Genomic DNA, 19,991 nt, shown 5'->3' with positions numbered 1-19,991 from the left:
TGTGACAGAGGGAAGAGGTTAGAGGTAGGATAGGGAGAGAAGGAAGGAAGGGATAGAAGGAAGGGAGGGAGGGAAGGAATTAAGGAAGGAAGGGAGTGAGGGAGGGGCCTTTCTGAGACCCCCAACCCACTCACTTCTGCACGTCCAGGTACTCTAGGAGCTTCGTGTCGGAGAAGCGACTGAGGCTGATGATTCCCTGGCAATAGACCTCGTCCTGCTTCTCGTGGGCCACCATGTAGAGCATCAGGAGATCCGGGTAGAAGTAAGGGAGGATGAGAGGCAGAATGACGGACGCTCCTTCCACGTCCCTAATAACGAAAGAGAGAGAGCAACAAATCCCATCATCCCCCTCCTCTCTTTCATCCCCGCAACAGCAAAGTGCTCTTGACAGCAACACGGACACCTTCATTGCTACCGAGGCCTGGGTTCAAAACCAACCGCATGTATGGAAAGTGAAGATGAATCACTAGCAGAGGAAGGCAGTGGCGGGGCGGGGGAGAAGAGTCAGACAGAGGAAGGGGTGCAGCCAGCCCACCAGCTAGTTCTCCAGCTAAAGAGTCCTCGGACTCAGAAGGGGAAGATGTCATGGATGACCCTATCTTGGATGCCCGGTTGCGCAGGATCCTGGGACGAAGGGAACAGCTGCACAGGCACCAAAATAGATAATGGAGTGCAGCTGTTCGGGGGTTAATTACACTGCAGAAACTCTGATAAATAAGGGCGATTTGGAGTGCTGGGCGTGGTCGTTTATCGTTAGCGTGTTTGAAAAAAGGAAGCAGATTGAGCAGCGTTGGGCTGCTTTCTGTTTCGGAACTTCTGTGAACTCTGACACACTTAAGTGAGGATTCGAGTGTGAAACTCTGGCTTTATTGCTCCATAAATTACTCCTCTGCTTTGGCACAGGCCTCCACATCAAGTGAACTGTTGGTGTGAGTAACTGTCACCTCTTGTGATTAATAAAACCATAATAATAATAATAATAATAATAATAATAATAATTATTATTATTATTATTATTATTATTATTATTATTATTATTATGTCAATATAACACAGCAAATGAGATCACTATGCTGGAATAATAACAACAACAACAATAATAATAATAATAATAATACAGTAATAATAATAATAATAATTATTATTATTATTATTATTATTCCAGCATAGTGATCTCATTTGCTGTGTTATATTGACATAATAATAATAATAATAATTTATTAGATTTGTAGTATTATTATTATTATTATTATTATTATTATTATTATTACTACTACTACTATTACTATTATTTATTAAATTTGTATGCCGCCCTCTCCGAGGACCCGGAGCAGCTCACAACAGAATACAATATCACAAATCCAATATGTTAAAAAAGCACATAAAACCCCCATTATTAAAATCATACAACTCAGTCATACCATACACAAATCTACCATAGCCTAAGGGGAACTCAGTTACCCCATGCCTGGCGACATAGGTGGGTTTTGAGTAGCTTACAAAAGGCAAGGAGGGTGGGGGTGGTTCTAATCTCTGGGGAAGGAGTAGATTCCAGAGGGCTGGGGCTGCCACAGAGAAGGCTCTTCCCCTGGGTCCTGCCAGACGAAATTGTTTAGTCGACGGGACCCAGCGAAGGCCAACTCTGTGGGACCTTATGGGTCGCTGGGATTCGTGCGGCAGAAGATGGCCTCTATAGATAATTGGTTTTTGTGCTTTTCCAAACAAGTATTTTTGCCTCGGAATATAAAAGAGACTTTCTGAATTTGTTTGTCATGTGTTTGAATTCTGAAGTCATAGATGGCTAACTGCTATTAGCCAGGCAGAACAAGGACTAGCTACCAGTCAAAAAAACCCAAAAGCACATCAGTGAATCCCGAAGGCTAAAATCACAAAAATATAAGATTTGATGAACCAAACTGAAGCAGCAACCAGACAAAGAAACTGTCTTTTTTTATATTGTCATCCACAAAATTTTGGAAAAACTTCTGGGTGTCCAGAAATGAATCCTGATCTTTTAATATTTGAATGCGTGAATTTGTTCAACATAGTTTATGCCCTGGTATTAAATAACTACCAAAGGACTATGGCTTAGATAACAAACCATGATTTGAACAATCAAGGGCTTAAAAAGTTGTATATCAATACCTTTTTTCTGTGTTTTGCGGAGATTTGAAGCTTTTGACATTGAAGGCAAGTTGCAATAAGCTTCTATAAGAGAAGAAATTTAAAAGAGATTGTTAGAAGACAATAAGAAATTTAGAATTCAAACTCAGAAACTTAAAATTTAGGTGCAGAAAAGACACTCATACAGTCTTCTGATGATTTTTTTAAAAAAAATAGGATTTTTTTTAAAAAAAGTCATTAGAAGACTCCTCTAAGATTAAATTTACAAGTCTACAATTTAAACCCAATAAAGACACTTAGAAATTAAAAGAGATCATTAGAAGGTGCTAGAAAATTAAAATATGGAACAGATACTTGGAAAATCAACAAAGTTAAAATAGACCATTAGAAAGACATAGAATAGAAATTTAAACATAGGAACTGAAAATTTAAACTTAGAAAATTAAGAAATTTAAGAGAGATCATTAGAACACACTGAGAAATTTAAAATTCAAACATAGATACTTAACAATTTAATCATAAAAGAAACAGAAAATAAATCTTTAAAAGATAATTAGAAAATAGCCAGAAATTTAAAATTTAAACCCAGAAAAGACTTGGAACATTAAGAATTTTTAAAAGGGATCATTAGAAAACAGTTAGAAATTTTTTTAAAAAAATTAATTTAAAAATTAAAATATTTAAAAAGAACTCATTACACGACACTCTGAAATTTGAAATTTAAACTCAAAAAGGTAAAAATTCAAAGCCAGAAAATTAAGAAACTTTAAAAACATTGGCATACACTCAATTTAAAAAAAAAACACTTAGAAATTTAAATTTTGAACTTACTCTAAACCAGTGTTTCCCAACCTTGGCAACTTGAAGGTATCTGGACTTCAACTCCCAGAATTCCCCAGCCAGCATTCGCTGGCTGGGGAATTCTGGGAGTTGAAGTCCAAATATCTTCAAGTTGCCAAGGTTGGGAAACACTGCTCTAAACTATAAAGATTTGAGACTCCCACCCATAGGTATAAGCAAAACCGGGCAAGGGATTCCAACTCTCATTCTGTTATACAGGCAGTCCTCAACCTACAACCACAATTGAGCCCAAACATTTAGGTTGTTAAATGAGACATTTGATTAGCATTTAGCCTTTGTTACGATCTTTCATGCCACAGTTGTTAAGTGAATCCCTGCAGTTGTTAAGTAACTGCTACATACTTTTCAAAAGTGGGAAAATGGGTCATAAGTCATTTTTTTTCAGTCCTGTTGTAACTCCGAATCAGTCACTAAACAAATGGTTGTAAGTCAAGGACTATCTCTACGATTTAAAAAAAATGATATTTCCCCCATCTCGGTTCTCTTACAAAAGTTTTAGAAGCACAATCCAGTCAAAAGACAAATGAAAAACACCCAAGTTGAAAGCCGATGGCCCAAAGCAAAAAAAAAATAAATATATTAAATATATTTGCAGTTGCTTAAGTGTGAAGTTTTCCAAGAATTGTGCAACACAAGCCATACTTACTGATAAAATTCCCATATTTTCTTGGCGTAGTGTTTGACCTCTTCTTGGGCCATTCTCAAGAGATGCTTGTTAGCCCCGATGCCAGAGTAAGTGGACTGAAACACCAAAATCAAAGTTTTCAGCAATTTCCCTAAAGGATGTAATGAGGAGCCCAGAGCCTGAAAAATCAAGGGAATAACATATTTTAAAATCAAGGTGGAGTTCAAATTTGGACATAGTATATATATACCAGTGATGCCGAACCTTTTTTGGTTTGCGTGCCGAAAGGGGTCTATGGGGCCTGTGTGGTAACCCTTCCCTCCCCCCCACACTTGTTAAATCCTCCCTGATGCCCCCCTCCCCCTTCGCACAGGCCTTACTGAAGCCTGGTAGGTGAAAAAAATGCCCAAATGGACAAACCGGAAGTTTGGGAAAAATGCACTTCCGGTTTGCTGTTGAGCAGCATTATGCACTCTGGAGGGTTCAAGAAAGCTTCCTGAAGCTCCAGAGTGCAAAAAACAGCGCAATGGGCAAACCGGAAGTTTGGAAAATGCACTTCCTGTTTGCCCATTGTGCTGTTTTTTGCAGTTCGGGAAGCTTCCCTGAACCCTCCGGAGTGCAAAAAAACAGCACAACAGCAAACAGGAAGTGCATTTTTCTGAACTTCCAGATTTGCCTCCGGGGCTTCCGGGAAGCTTTCCTGAAGGATCCAGAGGGTGAAAACAGCCTTCCCAAGGCCGAAATTCAACTAGCCAGCACGCGCAAAGTCTCGCATGTCCCCCAATATGCATGACATGATGGAAATATTTAAATATGCCAAAGGGTTAAATGAGGTTCATAAACACTTCCCTCCTGAATCTTATTTAACCCTCTAACATATTTAAATGTTTCGATCATGTCCCCCCTTTTCCTTCTGTCCTCCAGACTCTACAGATTGAGTTCATTAAGTCTTTCCTGATACATTTTATGCTTAAGACCTTCCACCATTCTTGTAGCCCGTCTTTGGACCCGTTCAATTTTGTCAATATCTTTTTGTAGGTGAGGTCTCCAGAACTGGACACAGTATTCCAAATGTGATCTCACCAGTGCTCTATACAGCATGACCTTGTAATCCATCATGGATTTCATTTACATTTGCTACCAGCCTCTACCAGTTCGGCAGAATTGGGGCGATCTGGTAGTAACCCACCACTGCTTGGAATTTTGCAAGAGACCGGCCGAAGGAGAAGTTCTCAAGAAAATCTTGGACTGTGCAGATTAACGATGAAACTCAAGGATAAGGAAAGCTCGGAATGTTATAATGTATGGGTGAAGTTTTATGAATGGATAGAAAAGGAATATACAGTAGACAGACATTAAACTATCAAGAGTAAAAGAAAAAAAATCAAAAAGAAGTACAGTGATACCTCATCTTACAAACCCCTCGTCATACAAACTTTTCGAGATACAAACCCGGGGTTTAAATTTTTTTAGCCTCTTCTTACAAACTATTTTCACCTTACAAACCCACTGCCGCCGCTGGGATGCCCCGCCTCTGGACTTCCGTTGCCAGCGAAGCGCCCGTTTTTGCACTGCTGGGATTCCCCTGAGGCTCCCCTCCATGGGAAACCCCACTTCTGTGTTTTTTTGATGCTGCAGGGGAATCCCAACAGCGCAAAAACGGGCGCTTTGCTGGCAACAGAAGTCCGGAGGTGGGGTTTCCCAGCGAGGGGAGCCTCAGTGAAATCGCAGCATCACAAAAACACAGAGGTCCAGAGGTGGGGTTTCGAGGACTTTGGTGTTTTTCCAATGCTGCTATTTCACTGAGGCTCCCCTCGCTGGGAAACCCCACCTCCGGATTTCCGGTGCCAGCGAAGCACTCATTTTCCCCCTGCTGGGATTCCCCTGCAGCATCGCAAAAACACAGAAATCTGGAGGTGGGGTTTCCCATGGAGGGGAGCCTCAGGGGAATCCCAGCAGCGCAAAAACGGGCGCTTCGGCTGGCAAAAGGGGTGAATTTTGGGCTTGCACGCATTAATCGCTTTTCCATTGATTCCTATGGGAAACATTGTTTCGTCTTACAAACTTTTCACCTTAAGAACCTCGTCCCGGAACCAATTAAGTTTGTAAGACGAGGTATCACTGTATATATGGACTCTGGAAAAAATAATAATTTTTTTTTTTTTTTAAAGAGGAATGCGGCAACAGTCATCAGTGTGAAAAACGATCCCAAGTCACTTTATTTAGTGCCATCATAACTTCAACTGGTCGTTAAATGAACTGTTATAAGTTGAGGACTACCTGGATACGAAAGAGGTTTTCATAAGGTTTGCAAAATGGATGTGACTACTTTTGCCAGAAATACAAAGCAAAAACAACAGATGGAAACTCTAATCCAAGGAGGAGAAGTATCCTGGCATGAAGGAGAAACTTCCTGACAGGTGAGGACAATTAAGCAATGGAACTCCTTGCCACTAGAAGTCGCGGATCTCCGTCCCTGGAGGTTTTTAAGAAAAGTCTGGACAGACACTTGTCTGGAGCGCCACAGGCGAATGTCTCCTGCTTCTTATTCTGTTTGATGTTTACCTGTGCTACACCATACCTGTTGCAAATAACTCAGCCGTGCTTCTGGCTCCTGGTGTTTTATTAGTTCTTCGCGGAAGTCCGTTTTCTCGGATGTTTCTGTAGGTCCTCTAGAGGAGACAGACCGAGGTGAGTAAAAACCATGTAGTAACTCCTCAGATTGTGCCCCCTTGTTCTTGGGTTCACTTTCCTATTAAAAACCCTTCCCTCCTGAACCTTATTTAACCCTTTAACCTATTTAAATCTTTCGATCGTGTCCCCCCTTTCCCTTCTGTCCTCCAGACTATACAGATTGAGTTCATTAAGTCTTTCCAAGTCTTAGCAAAAGTCTTAAGTCTTAGCAAAAACTTCAGAAGAGAAGGATTTAGGGGTAGTGATTTCTGACAGTCTCAAAATGGGTCAGCAGTGTGGTCAGGCGGTAGGAAAGGCAAGTAGGATGCTTGGCTGCATAGCTAGAGGTATAACAAGCAGGAAGAGGGAGATTGTGATCCCCTTATACAGAGCGCTGGTGAGACCACATTTGGAGTACTGTGTTCAGTTCTGGAGACCTCACCTACAAAAAGATATTGACAAAATTGAACGGGTCCAAAGACGGGCTACAAGAATGGGGGAAGGTCTTAAGCATAAAACGTATCAGGAAAGACTTCATGAACTCCATCTGTCTAGTCTGGAGGACAGAAGGAAAAGGGGGGACATGATCGAAACATTTAAATATGTTAAAGGGTTAAATAGGGTTCAGGAGGGAAGTGTTTTTAATAGGAAAGTGAACACAAGAACAAGGGGACACAATCTGAAGTTAGTTGGGGGAAAGATCAAAGGCAACATGAGAAAATATTATTTTACTGAAAGAGTAGTAGATCCTTGGAACAAACTTCCAGCAGACGTGGTTGGTAAATCCACAGTAACCGAATTTAAACATGCCAGGGATAAACATATATCCATTGTAAGATAAAATACAGGAAATAGTATAAGGGCAGACTAGATGGACCATGAGGTCTTTTTCTGCCGTCAGTCTTCTATGTTTCTATGTTTCTATGTTTCCTGATGCGTTTTATGCTTAAGACCTTCCACCATTTTTGTAGCCCGTCTTTGGACCCGTTCAATTTCATCCATATCTTTTTGTAGGTGAGGTCTCCAGAACTGAACACAGTAGTCATCTCGTTTTCGTAAAAAGGCCCCGATCCTGCTACTCAGAAACAATGACGGTTTCTCATAAGGTGACGGCCATTTACCCTGTTGTGACCCGCCAGAGGCCCATGCAGCTAATAGCAGCGGATCCTGTTCCAGAGGAGACCGACTTGGTGATGCGCCAGCAGCCTGTGCCGCTGACACCCGAGTCGGACAGTGAGAAGGATGGTAAGGATTTGGTGCCAGAGGCAGAAGTTCAGACAGTGTCTTCGGAACCTCCAGCAACTTAGAACAGTGATGGGGAATGCATCCTCTTCTTGATGCACGAGCCCGCAAAGCTGCCAAGAGACAGGAATGGTTTACTCGAGAGGAGGTCTCCTCGGGAGGAAGACTGGAGGCTAATTGGCCACTCCTCTAGTCTACTTAAGAACAGTAGAGGCTGCAGGAAACAACAGTTTTGACTTGAATATCTGTGTCTTGAGTGTCTTGTGAATCCTTGTTTCTCTGCTCTGAATTTCTTATCGTGGAAGACCCCTGGGCATTTGGCCAAGCCTTTGGAAACTACATGAGACAGCAAGAACTATTTGCATTGCTTTGAGTTATGACTTTGCTGAATTTAATTCAGCTGCTAATGAAGGCTAATTAACAGCTGACTTTTTGCAAGAAAGAGCTGCTTTCTGATTTGTGTGTGTGTCTCCACTGCTAAGCCAGTTATTAGCATTGGTTCGTTTGATTATTAAATACAATTCCTTCCAATGGTGTGTTTTGATACATTCATAACTGGGGGCCCAGAACATACCCGTCGCAGAAGAGGTTCTCCTGAGACTTGCGCAGTTCGCGGCTCGTCTGAACGTGAAACCCCATGAACGATTCTTCCGCTTCCGCTTGGCCTCCTGCGCGGACAAACGCCAGAAACTGGTCGCAGAGGTCTTCCCATCGCTTCTCCACCGGGAATTCTTCCTGACCCAACTGTCTGGACGAGAGAAACATACGGGTCATGCATACAACGTCCCCCACCCTCAATGATCCTCAAAACACTTGCGAAAGGGACATCGGTGTGCATCTAAAGCGATGGGCATTCATTCAAAGCTATCAGCCCTGGCAGTGCACATCTGTTCGTATTGATCTTACGGGCAGTCCTCGACTTTTGTCAACAGTTTATTTTGCTCCAGGGGTCCATCAACAAGGATGATATTAATGTTAGAAATATTGTGAATACTATGGTTATTATTTCCTAGAATAGCCAGTACCTAAACAACACACAAATTAATTAAAATGAGAATTTTTGTATGGTAAAAAATAAAAATTTATATATGTATGTATGTATGTATGTATGTATGTATGTATGTATGTAAGTGTGTATTTAACATATTTTTGCTGATAATGAAAAGGAAGGGAGACTATCTATCTATCTATCTATCTATCTATCATCTCTCTCTCTCTCTCTATTAATCTATCATCTATCTATCTATCTATCTATCTATCTATCTTTACACTATTCAAAAAAATAAAGGGACCACTCAAAGAACACATCCTAGATCTGAATGAATGAAATATTCTCATTGTCTACTTTGTTCTGTATAAAGTTGAATGTGCTGACAACAAAATGAAATTGATTGTCAATCAGTGTTGCTTTCTAAGTGAACAGTTAGATTTCACAGAAGTTTGATTTACTTAGCATTATATTCTGTTGTTTAAGTGTTCCCTTTATTTTTTTGAGCAGTATATATATCTATATATACTGATACATTTTCAAATTAATTTTCAAATTCAGCAAAAAAAACATGTGACACACACACACACACACACACACACACATAAAATACGTTATACAAACAGAACATAGTTTGTTGGCTATGAATAAATTAACTGCCTTGAAATGGCCCTGAGTTGGACCTAGAGGCAAAAAGGAGCTGTGACCTTCCTTCAATATACCAGGGCGATCCCTGGTCCAAAGCTGAAGGGATCAGATCTGGTGGCCTAGAGGTTAATTCTCTGCCTTACAAGGCAGAAGCCCCAGGATCAAATCCCAGTAAGGGTATGGCTAGCTGATGAGCCCACAACAAGGCCAAAATAGCGCTATCCTAGTCTCCCTTAATTTTAAATATTCAGCAAAAATATGTGATGCTATATATCTATGTATCTATATATCTATAAACACATACACACACACACACAAATACCAAGAATATAAGTTCTTTCCTAGCAAGGACCCGGATTGTGGGGGCAATAGCCTAGCTCTGTTAAAAAAGTGCTATTGCTAACATGTTGTAAGCCGCCCTGAGTCTAAGAAGGGTGGCATAAAAATTGAATGAATGAATGAATGAATGAATGAATGAATGAATGAATGAATGAATGAATGAATGAATGAACGAACGAACAAACAAACAAACATTCAGGGGAAAAAGAATGAAATTTATACAAGCTCCTATCCAAGAGTGGAAGCCCTACATTCTCAACAAACCATGGTCTTTTGACTTACATAGGAGATTTGGTGACAAGCTGTGGATCTCCAGAAGGGTTCCATCCCTCTGGTATCTGTAATCCTTCCTTAGATTTATTGGCGAAGGTTTCCTCCAGAACGAAGCCGTTTGGAAATGTCAGTTTCCCCTACATAAAGTTATATGACTTTGGTTTATTTCTTGCAATTCATACAGCCACCCTTCTCAAATACATGATCCCATTTCTCCAAGAATATCACACATGATAAAAACAGACGCACAACACACAGAAAACCCACACCGGTCTAGGTAGTCCTCAATTTATGACCATTCATTTAGTGACTTTTTGTAATTACAACAGGACGGAAAAAGGTGACTCAACAAGCGGTTTTCATGCATCTCAGATGCTTAACAATTGGGTCTTATTCATGACATTTGCAGGGTCCCGGGGTCACTTAGCAAAGGCAGTGATTCACTTATTATTGGCAGAAAGAATGGTCATAAAGACAGAGAAATAACTCCCTTGCTTAGCAATAGAAATGTGCAACTCAATTCTGGTTGTAAGTTCACAATTGGGGCTGAAATTTTGGTCACTAAGTGATGCAATCATTAAATGAGTCCTCATATTATTGGACAGCAGAATCATGCAGTCCTTAAGTGAATTCAGCCTTAAATTTTAATAGCATACTACCATAAACATCAATCAGTTTCCAAAGTTGTGACAGTTGTAACTTTAAGGATGGCTTATAAATTGCTTTGTTCAGCACTGTTGTAACTCCAACCTGCTGTTAAACAAAAGGCCATAATTTGAGACATCCCTTTTGAAATAGTTATCATTAATTATTCATTATTACTAATCACTATTTCCCACATCCATGCAAATGTCTTTGCAGCCATAAAAAATATCTATTCTCTCTCTCTCTCTAACATCCATCCATCCATCCACCATATTCATCATATCTATCTATCTATCTATCTATCTATCTATCTATCTATCTATCTATCTATCTATCTATCTATCTATCTACCTACCTACCTACCTATCTATTTTTTTTATCTATCTATCTCTTTTATCTATGATCTTTAATCTATCTGCCTATGTGTCTGTCTATCTATTAATCTGTCTGTGTGTATCTATTTATCCATCCATCTATCTTTCATCCATCCATCTGTCTGTCTGTTTATCCATTCGTCCATCCGCCTATACATCTATTTATCACCAATCACCTACCTAGCCCTTCATGGCATCGGACCAGAATATCTCCGGGACCGCCTTCTGCCGCACGAATCCCAGTGACCAGTTAGGTCCCACAGTGTGGGCCTTCTCCGGGTCCCGTCAACTAAAACTGTCAATTGGCGGGACCCAGGGGAAAAGCCTTCTCTGTGGCGGCCCCGGCCCTCTGGAACCAGCTCCCCCCAGAGATCAGAATTGCCCCCACCCTCCTTGCCTTTCGTAAGCTACTTAAAACCCACCTCTGTCGTCAGGCATGGGGGAACTGAGATATCCTTTCCCCCTTAGGCCTATACAATTTATACATTATATGTTTGAATGTGTGCTTGTTTGGTTTTTAATAAGGATTTTTTTAGTTATTTTAAATATTAGATTTGTCATATGCTGTTTTTATTATTGTTGTTAGCTGCCCCGAGTCTATAGAGAGGGGCGGCATACAAGGGCATACAAATCTAATTAATTAATTAATATCTATCTATCTATCTATCTATCTATCTATCTATCTATCTATTATACAGTATTAATCTAGAAACATAGAAACATAGAAACATAGAAGTCTGACGGCAGAAAAAGACCCCATGGTCCATCTAGTCTGCCCTTATACTATTTTCTGTATTTTATCTTAGGATGGATATATGTTTATCCCAGGCATGTTTAAATTCAGTTACTGTGGATTTATCTACCACGTCTGCTGGAAGTTTGTTCCAAGGATCTACTACTCTTTCAGTAAAATAATATTTTCTCATGTTGCTTTTGATCTTTCCCCCAACTAACCTCAGATTGTGTCCCCTTGTTCTTGTGTTCACTTTCCTATTAAAAACACTTCCCTCCTGGACCTTATTTAACCCTTTAATATATTTAAATGTTTCGATCATGTCCCCCCTATTCCTTCTGTCCTCCAGACTATACAGATTGAGTTCATTAAGTCTTTTCTGATAGGTTTTATGCTTAAGACCTCCCACCATTCTTGTAGCCCGTCTTTGGACCCGTTCAATTTTGTCAATATCTTTTTGTAGGTGAGGTCTCCAGAACTGAACACAGTATTCCAAATGTGGTCTCACCAGCGCTCTATATAAGGGGATCATAATCTCCCTCTTCCTGCTTGTTATACCTCTAGCTATGCAGCCAAGCATCCTACTTGCTTTCCCTACTGCCTGACTGCACTGTTCACCCATTTTGAGACTGTCAGAAATCACTACGCCTAAATCCTTTTCTTTTGAAGTATTTGCTAACACAGAACTGCCAATACAGTAGTCAGATTGAGGATTCCTTTTCCCCAAGTGCATTATTTTACATTTGGAAACATTAAACTGCAGTATAGACCTGCAATTTCTTGGTGGTCTCCTCTCTAAGGATTTACCAATCCCGATGTTAAGAAAAAGTTTTAAGCAGCAGCCTGAGTCTTCCAGACTCCAGACCTCAATTCATCGGGTTCCCCATCTAATACTTGCCTTGCCAACAAACTTGAAGTCATTCGTGAAATTTCCCTCGTAGACAGTATCATCCTCCAGAAGCAAAAGCCCAGATCCCTTCCAGATGAAAAGAGAAAAAGAGAAAGGAATCGTAGGTTGAAGGAGGGGTTGAAAATCAAAAAAATATATATGTTAGTTTTTATAGTCCTTTTTTTTTTTAAACAAGAATCATAGCAGGCAACCTTACCACCATTTTATCCAGGTGGAAAGTCCTTTGGTAGCAGACGCCTGATTGCATCACCACAATTCCTGGTCCATGCCTCTGGTCATTTTCCCACATCCCGATGTATCTCTCGCCTCTGAAATCCAACAAGCGAGGAAACAGAAAGAAAGAAACAGAAAAAGAAAAAGAAACGGAAAGAGGAATGGAAAGAAAATTATTTTTTTTTTAAAAAAATTAAAAATAATAATTATTATTTTTAAATTAGAAATTAAAAATATTTATAAAAAATTAAATTTAAAATTTTTAAATTTAAAGCATTTAAAGCATTTAAAGCATTTAAAACCTTTAAAACAAACCTTTAAAACAAACCTTTAAAACAAACCTTTAAAACAAACCTTTAAAACAAACCTTTAAAACAAACCTTTAAAACATTTAAAACAAACCTTTAAAACATTTAAAACAAACCTTTAAAACATTTAAAACAAACCTTTAAAACATTTAAAACATTTAAAACAAACCTTTAAAACAAACCTTTAAAACATTTAAAACAAACCTTTAAAACCTTTAAAACAAACCTTTAAAACATTTAAAACAAACCTTTAAAACATTTAAAGCAAACATTTAAAACATTTAAAACAAACATTTAAAACATGTAAAACATTTAAATTTTTTAAAAATTAAAATATTTTAAAAAATTACTATTTTTTAAATAAAAAATTAAAATGAAACATTGAACATTAGATTCAATTAAACCTTAAGTGTTCTTGGTGGTTCATTGCTCAGGCTGTTGTGGACCACCAACACCGACAGGGTGAGCCACTAGTGCATACAGAGACACCAAATCCCACACCCTTCAAGCACTGATGACATTATCTAGTTGGGTGATGAAGCGTCAATGACCATCAGTTTTCCTCTGCTAGATCAACCTGATTCCTCCAGATAGTTTCAGTTACAAATTCCATCAGCTCAAACCAACATGGACAAAAGAAAGGGCTCATGGGAGTGGCATTCTAAAACATTTTAAAAGGTGTGAAAAATGTTTTTATCTCTGTGTGTCTGTTGATGGCTGATAAGCACTGAAACAATCAGGTTCAGAGAGCACCAAGGACACACCCCAGTTCTCCCCCTGCTCCTCCTCTTCCTCTCCATAATTCCCACCTCCTTCTAGCACTGATGGCTTTAGATCAGCGGTCCCCAAACTACGGCCCGGGGGCCAGATGCGGCCCGCTGAGGCCATTTATCCGGCCCGCGGCAGCCCACGAGATTTTATCAATAGATATAATAAGCTCCCGAATCTCCTGTCAACTCACCGCGGTCTGCTGCTGAGCGAGGAGGCGGTACAGAGGCAAGGGGCGGGGAGGATAGGAGGGAGATAGAGAGAGAGGGAGAGAGAGAAAGAGGGAGAGGTACAAAGAGGGAGAGAGAAAGAGAATGAGTGAGAGAAAGAAAGAGAGAGAAAGAGAGAGTGGGACAGAAAAAGAGAGAGAGGAAGAGGGAGAGATAGAGAGGAAGAGAGAAAGGGGGATAGATGGAAAGAATGAGAGAGAGAGGGAAAAGAGAAAAATGAGAAAATGATGGAGAGAAAACGAGGGAGAGGAAAATGAAACAAATGAGAGAGAAGGAAGAAAAGAGAGGGAAGAGAGAAATAGAGAGGAAGGAGGGAGGGCAGGAAGGAAGGAAGGAGAAATGGAGGGAGTTTGTTGATTTAAGTTTAAATTTACTTGTTAATAAAGAAGTATAAATTACTTTATTACTTAATTATTTAATTACTTCTTTATTTTAATTATTGTATTTGTTTCCATTTTTGTTTTTTACTTTAAATAAGATTTGTGCAGTGTGCATAGGGATTTGTTCATAGGTTTTTTTTATAGTCCGGCCCTCCAACAGTCTGAGGGACAGTAAACTGGCCCCCTGTGTAAAAAGTTTGGGGACCCCTGCTTTAGATATTTGGGTCATGAAACATCTGTATGGAAAAAACCAAGCTCAGAAAGCCCCAAGGACTTCACAATCATCCTCTTCCTCCTCTTCTTCCGCCTTCAACTGCTCCCCACATTCTTTGTCCCCCTTCATCAGCTCCTCCTCTACATAACACCCCCTTCTACACTGGTGATGTTGCCTACTTGGGTCATGAAACATCTGCAAGAAAACAACCAAGCTCAGAAAGCACCAAGGACTTTAGATGAGATGAAAGCCGTCTTAGAAAAATAGAAACATAGAAGATTGACAGCAGAAAAAGACCTGCCCTTATACCATTTCCTGTATTTTATCTTAGGATGGATCTATGTTTATCCCAGGCATGTTTAAATTCAGTGACTGTGGATTTACCAACCACGTCTGCTGGAAGTTTGTTCCAGGGATCTACTACTCTTTCAGTAAAATAATATTTTCTCATGTTGCTTTTGATCTTTCCCCCAACTAACTTCAGATTGTGTCCCCATTTATCTAGTCAATCTAAATCATTTACCATATTACAGACGCCTCCAGGAATATCAACCTTATTGCACACTCGGCTCTCTACATGGGGCTACCATTGAAGAGTGTTCGGAAACTTCAGATCGTGCAGAATGCAGCTGCGAGAGTAATCGTGGGCTTCCCAAATATGCCCATGTTACACCAACACTCCGCAGTCTGCATTGGTTGCCGATCGGTTTCCAGTCACAATTCAAAGTGTTGGTTATAACCTATAAAGCCCTTCATGGCACCGGGCCAGAATATCTCCGGGTCCGTCTTCTGCCGCACGAATCCCAGCGACCGGTTAGGTCCCACAGAGTTGGCCTTCTCCGAGTCCTGTCGACTAAACAATGTCGTTTGGCGGGAACTAGGGGAAGAGCCTTCTCTGTGGCGGCCCCGACCCTCTGGAACCAGCTCTCCCCAGAGATCAGAATTGCCCCCACCCTCCTCGCCTTTCGTAAGCTCCTTAAAATCCATCTCTGTCAACAGGCATGGGGGAATTGAGATATTCCTTTCCCCCCCCCCCCCCCAGGCCTGTACAATTTATGCATGGTATGTTTGTGTGTATGTTTGGTTTTTAATAAGGGTTTTTAAATTATTTTAAATATTAGATTTGTCATATGGTGTTTTATTAATGTTGTTAGCCGCCCTGAGTCTACGGAGAGGGGCGGCATACTAATCTAATAAATAAACAAATAAACAAACAAACAAACAAATAAATAAATAAATAAACAAATAAATAAATAAATCAGCAAACCTTCCCTACCAAACCTTCCCCTTTGTCACTCACAAAGATATTAAAAAGAATAGGACCCAGAAGAGACCCAAAGTGCTATTTTATCTTGCATTTTATCTTAGGATGGATCCCAGGCATATTTAAATTCAGTTCCTGTGGATTTGCCAGCCATGTCTGCTGGAAGTTTGTTCCAAGCATCTACTACTTTCAGTCAAATAATATTTTCTCACGTTGCTTTTGATCTTTCCCCCAACTGACCTCAGATTGTGTCCCCTTGTCCATGGGTTCCCTTTCCTATTAAAAACACTTCCCTCCTGAACCTTAGTTAACCCTTTAACATATTTAAATGTTTCGATCACGCCTTACCTTTCCTTGTCATCCCAAACACCGTATCCTGTCCTCTTGTCCTTTGCCCAGTGCCCTGTGTATTTAAATGGATGGCCTGTACTCAGAGGACTATCCAGGACGCCAAAACCTTCTCGCATGTTATCTTTGAAATACCCTTTGTAGACCGTCTCATTGCCGTATCTGGAAAACAAGCCAACTTTAACAAAGATGGAGAGCAATTTTATCAATGGAGATGAAGTTACTACCTGTTTCCTCCTCATTCAATTAAAGTGCTAATTGAAGAGAAATTTTAAAAATCTTGATTTACCGTATTTTTTCAGAGTATAAGATGCATCGGTTTCCCCTCCAAAAGAGACTGAAAATTTGGGTGTGACTTATACACTGAATATAGCTTTTTCAAAGCTTTCCCCCACCCTCCCCGGCCCTAATGATGAACTAACTTAGTTGGGGGAATGATCAAAGGCAACATGAGAAAATATTATTTTACTGAAAGAGTAGTAGATCCTTGGAACAAACTTCCAGCAGACATGGTTGGTAAATCCACAGTAACTGAATTTAAACATGCCTGGGATAAACAGATATCCATCCTAAGATAAAATACAGAAAATAGTATAAGGGCAGACTAGATGGACCATGAGGTCTTTTTCTGCCGTCAGTCTTCTATGTTTCTATGTTTCTAACAATCTTCTCAGGTTACAGGCTTGTTTTCATTGCAACTCCCTCCGAAAAAAAAGATTTTTTAGCCCCAACAATCTTATTATTTATTTATTATTATTAATCAGATTTGTATGCCGCCCCTCTCCGCAGACTCGGGGCGGCTCACAGCAGTAATAATACAATGTAAACAAATCTAATATTTAAATTAATTTAAAACCCCAATTTAGAAACCAATCATACATACTAACATACCATGCACAAATTTTATAAGCCTAGGGGGAGGGAAAGTCTCAATTCCCCCGTGCCTGGCGGCAGAGGTGGGTTTTAAGGAGCTTACGAAAGGCGAGGAGGGTGGGGGCAACTCTGATATCTGGAGGGAGTTGGTTCCAAAGGGTCGGGACCGCCACAGAGAAGGCTCTTCCCCTGGGTCCCGCCAAACGACATTGTTTAGTCGATGGGACCCGGAGAAAGCCAACTCTGTGGGACCTAACTGATCGCTGGGATTCGTGCGGCAGAAGGCGGTCCCGAAGATAATCTGGTCCGGTGCCATGAAGGGCTTTATAGGTCATAACCAACACTTTGAATTGTGACCGGAAACTGAAATCTTCCCAGCTTGCAGGATTTTTTCATTGCTACTCTCTCCAAAGAATTTAAACTGAATTTAAACATGCCTGGGATAAACATATATCTATCCTAAGATAAAATACAGAAAATAGTATAGGGGCAGACTAGATGGACCAGGAGGTCTTTTTCTGCTGTCAGACTTCTATGTTTCTATGTTTCTAAGAAGATTTTTTTTTCCTGGCCTAAGTCTTTGCAGGCTTTTTTCATTCATACTCCACTAGGATATTTTTTTCAGTCCTAACCAGGGGATAAAATGACATGCTGAAGCTGACCAGGTCTCCCCCCCCCCCCCCCCCACTATTTTCCTCACCCAAAACTAAGGTGTGTCTTATACTCTGAAATATACGATAATTATATTTTACCTTGCTTGTTGATCCAAAAAAAACCCCACATACAAAAATAATAAAGGTACATACATTATATTTAAAAGGGAGACAGAGAGAGAGAGATAATCGGTGCTTTTCAAAGAAAGTTTTAAAAAATAGAAGAAAAAAATTGCATTATTTTAATGGTAAAGTTTATATAATGCTATTATTCTTCACATCCCACAACTGAGCCCAAAAATTTATGTTGCTAAGCAAGTTAAATGAGTTTTGCCCCATTCTATGATCTTTCTCACTGCTGTTGTTAAATGAATCACTGCTGTTTTTAAGTTAGCAACATGGTTGTTAAGTGAATCCGCCTTCCCCATTAACTTTGCTGGTCAGAAGGTCACAAAAGGGGATCACATGATCCTGGGACACTGCAGTCAGTTGCTGAGTGATTGAATTTTGATCACGTGACCATGAGGGACGCTGCAATGGTCATAAGTGTGAAGAAAGCTGACTTATTTCAGTGCTGTTATAACTTCAAACAGTCAATCAATAACGTGTTGAAAGTTAAGGACTACATGTATTCTAGGTGTAGAATATCTAGGAAAGAAAGAAACAAGAAGAGGTGAAAGAGAAAGAGAAAGGGGAAAAGAAAGGAAGGAAGGAAGGAAGGAGAGAGAGAAATAAGAAAAGAAAGAATGAGAGAGAAGGAAGGAAGGAGAGAAAGAGAAAAGAAAGAGAGAAAGAAAGAAATAGAGAAAGAAAAAAGGAAGGAAGGAAGGAGAGGGAGGGAAGGAAGGAAGGAAAGAAAGAAAGAAGAAAGAAAAGAAAGAGAAGGAAGGAAGAGAGAGAGAAAAGAAAGAGAGAGAGAAAGAAAAAAGGAAAGAAAGAGAGGGAGGGAGGGAGGAAAGGAAGGAAGGAAAGAAAGAAAGAGAAAGAAGAAAGAAAAGAAGGAGAAAAAGAAAGAGAAGGAAGGAAGAGACAGAGAGAAAAGAAAGAGATAAAGAAAGAAAGAAAGAAAGAAAGAAAGAAAGAAAGAAAGAAAGAAAGAAAGAGAAGGAAGGAAAGAAAGGGAGTTGCCAGGGGACCCAATTCTGATGACTTGACCCTGATGAAGCTGCGAAGCTTGTGAGAAAAAAACCGATTCTGGCTCACTTTTTTTCCATTGCCGTTGTAACTTTGAACGGCCACTAAACAAACGGTTGTAATTAGAGTGCCACCTGTGCCCTATTAACTGGGAGGTTGTAGGATATCCAGGATCCGTCCCACCAGTGGCTCTTCCCAAACAGATCCCAGGGAATCCTTTGAACTTACTCACAGATGCCGTAGCCGTTCATTTTGCCGTCCCGCCAGTGGCATTTGTAGCAGTCATAGCGATCGCTGGATTCCTGAGGGATCAAACAGATCCCGAACCTGAAACCCAAAAGAAAAAAGACATTAACAGTGAGAGAGAAATAAAGAAGATTGAAAGAAAGGAAAGAAAAGAAAAGGAGGGAGGGAGGGAGAAAGGAAGGAAAGAGACATAAAGAAGATTGAAAGAAAGGAAAGGAGGGAGGGAGGGAGGAAGGAAGGAAAGAGACATAAAGAAGATTGAAAGAAAGGAAAGGAAAGGAAGGAAGGAAGGAAAGGACAATCTGGGTATTGTACATTAACCTTGAGACAGAGCAAACCACCTGCCACTCAAAACAACCCCCTCCTCAGCCAGCAATTCACCAGGTAGAGCCTCTCACCCATTTTCCAAGCCATTCTTGAAATCTCCTGCAAAATTCTGTCCGTTGGCCCACGTCAGCTTCCCTCTGCAAAGTGAAGAGGCCAATTCAAGCAGTTAATTATGTGTGTATGTTTTGTAAGTCATGTTTTGTACTTGTTCATGTAATTTTTTAAATGAAAATATTTTAAAAGGGGTTTTAAAAAAATAAAATAAAGCAGTTGATTAAATCTTAAGTTTTAAGATAAGGTGACCAGATTTGAATATTGGTAAAGCAGGACCCCATTGACAGGCGGGGTGGGGGTGGGGAGGTCCTTGATTAAAAATTTGCTCTGGTCTCCCTGGGAGCCACGCCCATCCCAAGATTGGCAGGCCAGCTCTTGTAGACCAGTGTTATTACTACGTTGTTATTAAACCCTTCCACCCGTCCATCTCTCACAATACTAGACAACACAGTATCAACAGTAGAGACCTTCAAATTCCTAGGTTCTATCATATCTCAAGACCTAAAATGGTCACCTAACATCAAAAACATCATCAAAAAAGCAC

General features: G+C 40.1%; 1 protein-coding gene across 2 annotated transcripts in view; it reads right to left on the bottom strand.

Moving 5' to 3' along the window:
• ALS2CL (ALS2 C-terminal like) overlaps positions 1-19,991 on the bottom strand; it is a 62,039-nt gene that overhangs the window by 5,546 nt on the left and 36,502 nt on the right. For both annotated transcript variants that reach the window (XM_070729612.1, XM_070729613.1), the window contains exons 11-21: positions 19,465-19,530; positions 19,049-19,147; positions 16,161-16,322; positions 12,632-12,743; positions 12,424-12,501; positions 9,783-9,910; positions 8,100-8,273; positions 6,192-6,282; positions 3,632-3,789; positions 2,146-2,208; positions 135-308 (exon numbers count right to left, since the gene is read on the bottom strand). In XM_070729612.1, the coding sequence (XP_070585713.1) occupies positions 135-308; positions 2,146-2,208; positions 3,632-3,789; positions 6,192-6,282; positions 8,100-8,273; positions 9,783-9,910; positions 12,424-12,501; positions 12,632-12,743; positions 16,161-16,322; positions 19,049-19,147; positions 19,465-19,530 (1,305 nt within the window). The remainder of the gene's footprint in view (positions 1-134; positions 309-2,145; positions 2,209-3,631; positions 3,790-6,191; positions 6,283-8,099; positions 8,274-9,782; positions 9,911-12,423; positions 12,502-12,631; positions 12,744-16,160; positions 16,323-19,048; positions 19,148-19,464; positions 19,531-19,991) is intronic.

This window comes from Erythrolamprus reginae, chromosome Z (assembly GCF_031021105.1).
Source record: "Erythrolamprus reginae isolate rEryReg1 chromosome Z, rEryReg1.hap1, whole genome shotgun sequence".
Lineage (NCBI taxonomy): Eukaryota > Metazoa > Chordata > Lepidosauria > Squamata > Dipsadidae > Erythrolamprus > Erythrolamprus reginae.
This window is presented reverse-complemented; position numbering and strand designations above follow the sequence as displayed.